At 37.7% G+C, this 8,136-nt stretch overlaps 1 protein-coding gene across 1 annotated transcript; it reads right to left on the bottom strand.

Moving 5' to 3' along the window:
• Positions 1 to 2,268: 2,268 nt before the first annotated feature.
• On the bottom strand, positions 2,269 to 5,502 carry LOC149322338 (uncharacterized). Its single transcript, XM_089508048.1, has 4 exons — positions 3,837 to 5,502; positions 3,649 to 3,729; positions 3,466 to 3,531; positions 2,269 to 3,344 (listed from the first exon to the last, which is right to left on the bottom strand). Exons 1-4 carry the CDS (start codon positions 4,150 to 4,152, stop codon positions 2,569 to 2,571), a joined length of 1,239 nt encoding a protein of 412 aa, XP_089364174.1. The 5' UTR covers positions 4,153 to 5,502; the 3' UTR covers positions 2,269 to 2,568.
• Between the last annotated feature and the right edge of the window lie 2,634 nt (positions 5,503 to 8,136).

Raw genomic sequence — 8,136 nt, 5'->3', positions numbered from 1 at the left:
CTCGCATCCCACGTTGGTGGCAGCATCCCCGAGAGCAGACCAACTGGTGGAGTGACGAAGTCCTCCAGCGATGGGATAACGACATGTGGGTTTCTAACTTCCGCATGTCTAAAGAAACCCTTTTTGATCTGGCTAGCATCTTGAGACCAGAGCTGGAGCGTGGGGACTCTGTATTCCGGAGTCCCATCCCGGTGGAGAAGAGAGTGGCCCTGACTATTTGGTGGCTCTCAAGCCCTCTGATGTATAGAAAGGTGGCTTCCCGTTTTGAGGTTGGAACATCCACAGCTGCAGAAATCGCCATCGAGGTGTGCCTTGCTATGGAGAAGCTGCTGCTGAGGAAAACTATCCAGCTTGGAAACTACCACACGGTGTGTATCAATATTACTTTTAAACCTAAGACTTCTGGGTGCAAATGCATAAATGCATATCTAAAGATATATAGGTTTTGCTTATGTAATACCATTAAGATATGTTTACATTCTGCCTTTTCAATTACCTTTGCAATTATGGGGGTGGGTTAATGATCCTGGGCTTGGGGCATGGATTTAAAAGGTGCATCTCTGCTGCTGGCTTCTCTCTTATCCAGCTGTGCTGGGGGGGTGGTCCTAGGCTTGGAGCATGCACTTCGGAGGTGCATCTCTGCTGTTGGCCTCTCTCTTATCCAGCTGTGCTGTTGTGGTTTGCAATTCTGAAAAAATGTATCTTGATATATTTGTAAGAGTTGATATGTGAACAAGTAACATCTGGATTCCCCTTCAGTGTGTTCTAGGTATATAAACCATAATAATTTCTATCGTCCTTTTTAAGCTTTTGTCTCTTTGATCCCAGTTTCATATACCAAAAAAAAAAAAAAGTATCATCTGATATGAAATATGTTAACCCACTTTTTTGATATCCCAAATTTATTATACCTTTGCCTTTTTTCAGATTATGGCTGGATTTCAGAGACTCGGATTCCCACACTGCATAGGAGCTATTGATGGCACGCATATTTCTGTTTGCCCACCGCTGGGACGCAGAGAAGAATACATCAACCGCAAGCAGGGATTTTCAATTGTTCTGCAAGCAACTACAGATCACAGTGGGAGGTTTATTGACATAGAAGTAGGGAATTCTGAGAAATCTCATGACAGCCACATATTTTCAAATTCCGCTATCTGTCAAGTGATGGATGAAGGCTGTTTTGTGCCCAGAAATCCCACCCTGCATGTCAACGATGTAGCCATTCCACCACTGATTATAGGGGATGGTGCCTACCCAATCGGGAAATGGCTAATGACACCATATCGTGGACAATTAACACCTGACAAACTTGCTTATAACACCGCCCATTGCAGGGCAAGATGCGTGGTGGAGAGATCTTTTTCACGATTAAAATCTAGGTGGGGTTGTCTTTCTGGTAGACTAACTGTGAAAGAGGAAAATTTTATCTCTGTGGTTACAGCATGTGCCATCCTGCACAATATTTGTGAGACGAGGGGAGAAGTGCTTGATCCCGATGTCGAACCACCTGCGAAAATTGTCCTCCCCGCTTTCGCGAATAACATCGGAGGACACTCTACTAATCACAAAAAAGAGGGTCAAACTGTTAGATCCGCAGTAACTAGCATTATTTTGGGTCGGTAACACCAGAAACTGACATTATTTGATGTTTCATAACATCACCTGTTTTGGCAACAGCATTGATCTGATCAAAACGTTTTTTCTTGGTTTACCTTTGTATCTATCTATTACTGTTGATATACATGTGTTTGACAACGTGGCATGTACAACATGTAAATAACTTTGCCAGACGGCAATGTTGGATCACGGTTGTTTAGATTCTTTTTTCTTTGCAATCAGGTTCTGCTAGTGGTGTATATATTATTTTCAGGTATAAATACCCAACTGTGATAGATTTGTTTCATTGGTTACCCAAGTTTGGAAAGCAATTTTCTAGTGTTATACAATTGATCAATGGATGTTAAAAATATCATTTTTGGGAATATTGGGGAAAAAAGGTGTAATAATGGCTTGTTTCTATTACATTTATATTAATACATCATGGTTCCTACCATTGCAATGTTAAACTGTGAAGACATTAAGGATAATACCAAACTTGAAAACCAAAAGGAAGGCTGTTCTAGAAACCATTGCTGAATAATATTGCTATTGTTGTGGAAATGTTTAGGTATATTCAGGACGGTAGACCAATTTCTGAGAACACAGCTGTATTTTATCAACAATATATCTTAACATTTTAAAACACGATTAAATATCCTTTTTCTTTTGAAAAAATTCGGTCTGATGCCTTGTTTTCCATTATGTAAAGAAAGCATGCATCTATATAAACTGTATATACATTATGTGACAACATTTCCATATGCACATGGTGACATACAAACGTTTTTCTTAACATGAAAACCAAATTTTAATTTGGTTCAAGGCGAAATGGTTTAAGTCCCTCATTATCGGTCACAAAGGGCACGTAACAGGGTAAACATAGAATGCTGAAACATATCTGTGGTTTCAAAACAGAACCTTTTCCCTATATGTTTCCCTTATGGGGAAAATTTTTTTTTTTCTTGATCATCCTCCCAGTACAAGAACTACATGGTTTATTTTGTTTTGGTACAGGTGCAACTGCGCATTGCAAGAAGCTGTTCCTGCATTGTTCACACATTGCACGGTCCCAATACAGTCTTCATTTTCTGGGAGATCAGTGACTGCAACAACATTCTGAACATCCCTGTTTATGTTCTCTACTGTGTTGACATCATCTCTAATTTCACTACTAGGACTGACAGGACAACCATCAGGAGCATAAGCAGGAGGAAGTTCGTCAAAGAGTTCAGGGGAATTGTTCCCTTGACGGTTCCCACTAAAATATGATGTGGATGGTTGCTCCTGGAAATCTGTTAAGATAGCTGGGCCTGGTGTTGAGGGAGGATTATCACCCGGAGATGCCCTGAATGATGTGTGCGTAGTTCCTTGGGTGATAGTATCATGTTGCCCCATTGGAAGTGCACATTCATGATCTACTTTCCTCCGGTACAGTTCAGTCATGGTCTCCATGTACTGCAACATTCTCTGTCTGTCCTGTGCACTTCCCCTTACATCTTCCTTCATAATATTTAAAAGTTCTATTTCTGTCCTCCTACAGTCTTTCATGCTGTCGTGTACAATTTCCATGAACCGTTCCTGTGTTCTCCGGGTAAGTTGGGCCTCTCGACTTGCACTCTGCATTATAGTGCGCGCAATATGTTCTCCTCTTCTGGCGCAACAATTCCTGTTCCTGTTCAAACGCAGTCTTGTTCCAGGAGACATCAATACATTGGGTTGTTCGTCCTCTGGATCGTTACATACTGAAATTTAAAAATTTGTGAAAATAGATTAAGCCCACAGGAAGGAAATTTATTTCTTATGGTAGCATCATGTAAAGGGTTTTAGACAAGGAATTTTCTTAGAAAAGCAGATACTACCTACCATCGCTTCTACCGCTTGTATCATCCGTGCGTCTTTCCGAGTCACCCAATTGTTCTCCAGTCGCACCTTCAAAGTGGAGCATTAAACACCAACGTTATTTCTTTTGAACACATATACAGGTTCACTATATTTATGAAGAAAACAGAGATCCAGAAATTAACATAAATATATATATATGACTACCTGCTATTTGCGTAGGACCACTTTCCAAAATTGTGAAAGGTAGAGTAATTATTGTGTCATCGAGACAAGTGTCATCAGAATCTGAAAAATTCAAGGCGAAAAAAAGAGTTAAGCCTTTGTTATTTTAACAAAATAATGTTGTCATGCACATAGCAGAAATCTTCAGGCATTAGAGATGGGCTACTTGCCTTCATCACTCTCTTGTCTGCTAGTTGTTTCTTGGGTGCTTCCTTCGCCTGTGTTAGTCATGGAGGTGGATGCGGTTTCTTGGGTCACATTTGCGGTTGCCCCCTCCCTTTCAAAATTAAGACTTCGGGATAACCTATGTGGGGTGATGCTAACATCCCCATGAAAGATTTCCTCAAGTTCCCTATAAAAGGGACATGTAATAGGGTTACTTCCACTTCTCTGGTTATGTTTCACAACCTTTCTGTATTCAAATCTCATTTTTTTGGATTTGCTTCTGCATTCCTTGGCAGATCTGACATGGTTTTTCTTTGCCATTTCATCAGATACAACTTTAAATATATCCAAATTTCTGTAATTTTTTTTAAATTTGGTCTACAATTTCTGCTCTTTCCAGATTTCTAATAGGGCCATCACCTCATTGGCACTCCAGACCCTCCCCCTTGCTTGTGTGGAGGCACTGCTTTCGTTCTCTGCATGGCTATCCATGGCTTTCCTAATTACAGCAAATATAAAACAATACTGTTTGCAATTTAATTTTAGAGGTTGTGAAACAAACTTCTGCAGTAGCACTTAGCTGCTGCACTCCCAAACTCCCGGCTCTGCAGTACAAGCACTAGGGGGCGCAAGTCTATTTTTTGGCGCCAAGAATCCTTGCACATTGATGACGTTGCAAATCCCTCTTCCCGCTGGACATTTCGGAGTGGCCGAAGTTATTGGGAACCAGTGATGGCACGTAGTAAGGGTTCCAAATGGGTAAATAAGGAGATTGATCTGCTCCTGAGATTTGTTAGGGGAAGCGGAAAATTAAAGACGCTCATGAGGTCCCGTTCTATACCCGTTCTACCGGTACACAGAAAGCTAGCAATGCAATTAAACATGCATGGCTACAACAGCTCCGTGGAAGAGGTTTTCATACAGTTCAAAAAGACGCGTGATACATTTTTGGACAGTCTGAATAGTTTTGGGCCATCACCCCCCAAAGAAAAACAACCACCCTTTTTCTCCCTAATGAAAGAGCTGTGGCTTATGGCCGGGAACCATGGCTCCCAGGAAAAAAATCCCTCGGGTAAGTTTGTAGCTTTACAAGTAAAGGCTCCCTGTTGCATAGTATGCCATGGAATTCTTCCAGTGTTGTAGCCATAAGGAACAGTTGCTAAAGACAGTCACTATATCAATATCATATTAGGCTACTTCCTTTATCATCTTCCAAAAGAAAACAATACTAAAATGGACTACCAGCCCTGCCTGAGGTCACCGTACCTTTCCAACATAGCAAGGGATAGATGGGTGTACATATGGTGGATAAATATATTAGACAACAGCATTGCCACACTGTTTTCTTACTTTTTCTATCTGCAAAAAGAGGGAGAAATTTTAATGTCCAACATTTTTAGTAATATTATTGACCTGCAGTTTTCCTAGAGTATTCTTACTATGATCGAGGCACAATTTCTGATGTAGTTATCTCTTTAATTTTTTTATATGGATCAAAATGCAGATACTATTGATGAACCTTGCTCTAGTGGAATCAAATCGGGACCGTCGGGAATCCTTTTGGCAAGTGACATCTTGCCAGAACCCCAAAATCTTGGACCCAGCTATATATCAGAACTTCAAAAGTCAGGTGAATTTAAATAAATATGCATTGTCTTTTTCAAAATAGAGTGGTGGTCATATAAGGATTAAGGTTTATACTGTATTACTAACATACATCTATATACCAAATAACTCAATATCATGAAAACTGTACTTTCAAGACAGTTAATATTAAGAAATATACGAACATATGGTGTTAAACAGAGAATACATTGCAATAATCTGTCTTATTAAAAGCTTTTCGTATATATCTTTTGTCTGTACAGTGCAATCTTCCTTGAAAATCCAGGAAAATATCAACAGAAAAATTGTGAAAGTACTACTGAGAATGAATGGAAGATTAAAGAAAATCGAGAATATAATTTCATTGCATCTGAAAAAAACATCTACCACTTAAATGTATTCAGACATGTTATTATAACTCCATTGGTATTGAAAACATGTTTACAGGTTGGATACAGTACTTTGAGATACAGTTGACCATAGATCCCACATTTAAATTCAGATAAGATAAAGTTCCATACACGAATCGAAAAATAACAGTACAGTTTACCTGGGATCAACATAGTTAATTTTCGTGAACAGTACCTCAACTTAAAAATTCAGTACTGTCTTGTTTCAAACCTTGCCTATTTATATTTCTAATAAATTTTTCAAAGAATGTGAGAAAGATTTGTCACAATTTATTTGGAAAGGATGTAAACCTTTAAATTATTACAAGACGCAAAAGAAAGAGGAGGGTTAAATTTACTAAATTTAAAGTTATATTACGAAGCTTGCTGCCTACTATGGATCAAGGATTGGATTTTATTGGCTAACGAAACATTGTTAGATATAGAAGCTGATGGGCTAACCTATGGATGGCACGCTTATGTGATTTATGGGAAAGAAAAACAAAACAGATCTTTTGGTTTTCACTCTATTAGGGGTTCATTGATTAAGGTTTGGAACAGGTACAGGACCCGGGCTATACCAAAAATTCCGGACTGGACTTCACCTCAAGAAGCTTTTTACAGAAGGGAGATGTGCAAAGAGGGGGACTGGATAAGATATAGGGATATCACTGTTATAAAGAACTCCGAATTATCTTTAAAATCTAAGGATCAATTGACTGAGGAAGGCTGGAACATGAATTGGTTCACGTATAAGCAATTACAAGAGAAATTTAGAGCGGACAAGAAAGAAATTGGGTTTGCTCCACCCCAGGACAAGACGGAATTAATTCAATGTTTACTAGATAACACTACAAACATAATAGGGAAAACATATAAATTACTGTTAAGATGGGACCTGGAAGATGAAGTTGTAAAACAGCAAATGATAACCTGGGCTAATAATATTGGGCATCCTATAACTTTACATCAATGGGAGAAAACATGGAGGAATAATTTCAAATTTACGGTCTCTCAGAGTTTACGTGAAAATTTCTACAAAATGTTTTTTTGTTGGTATCTAACCCCAGCAAAATTGGCAAAAATGTCTAAGAATTCAAACAATAAATGCTGGAAATGTAAGACGGATATTGGGACTTTTTACCACTGTTGGTGGTCGTGCAAGTTTGCTAAAGAATATCGGAATTCCATCAATGACCAAATTAATTTGATTATGGGCAAAGTAATTAAACACAAACCAGAATGCTTCTTGTTAGGGATCTCTGAAGAGGAAATTAGAGGGAAGGAGGAAAAATTGTTGTTTTACTTGGTTGTGTTAGCAAGAATATGCTATGCTCAACATTGGAAAAACCAAACAATCCCCACAATAGATGAATGGATTTATAAAGTGTTGGAAGGAATAGAAATGGACAAACTAACTCAAATGTTGAAAGATCAATCTATAGATAAAAATGAAGAAGTTTGGGAAAGATTTTATAAATTTTTGAACTCAAATTGGGATATTTCTAATATAAACTATATTTGAATTTTAGGTAGTAATAAGATATCTGTTTGCAAATTTAGAAATTTAGATTTTTAGGAGACTAGACTCTATAAAATAATGTTATTACAGTTATTTAGGGTATAGGGATCTGGACTGTAATAATACTGTATTTTAAGAAAGGCATGTCAAACAATAATAGAACAAATACTGGTGAAAGGAAGTCATTTTTATTTATGTGTATGTATGTGAGTAAGTCTGTGTATGTTAATATAAATTTATAGTAAGTAAAGGAGAAGAAAAGAGAAGAGGAGGAAATCCAGGGAAAGAATTGAAGATAGAGATGAAGTAAGTGTAGAGTTAGAGTAGGTCGGGTTTGTGTAACTAGAATAGTTAAGGACGCGAAGGTAGGGACGTTAAGAAAGATTTAGAAAGGAAGTTGAGTGGAAGGTGGATAGGCAGTGGTAAGTTAAGTCTAAATGGGATTTCTTCTTGCAAACTGTGTAATTAATGTATTTATGTTATGTGTAATGTATACAACATTATTTGATTGTAACCATATGTTTTTATAATTAAAATTTATTAATAAAAAAAGAGAAAAAAATTCAGTACTGTAAGGCTTATATTATTTTCTTGTTTACAATCATGTCAACATGTACATGGTGAAGTACACTGACAATGTATAAAAATGAATCTTGATTTCTAGACTGCATGTCTGTACTGTTCAAATAAGGGCCATTAAGATGGCTATTATTTAGATATCCAACAACATGCATCGATGATAACGATTTTTTGGTTGTCCTTTTTTTTAAAGGGTATTTCTGATTTTTT

Source organism: Sceloporus occidentalis, unplaced genomic scaffold, assembly GCF_023333645.1.
Source record: "Sceloporus occidentalis isolate IW3139 unplaced genomic scaffold, rSceOcc1.0.p SCAF_1, whole genome shotgun sequence".
Taxonomy (NCBI): Eukaryota; Metazoa; Chordata; class Lepidosauria; order Squamata; family Phrynosomatidae; genus Sceloporus; species Sceloporus occidentalis.
The sequence above is the reverse complement of the archived record's forward strand: the minus strand, read 5'-3'. Positions and strand labels throughout refer to the sequence as shown.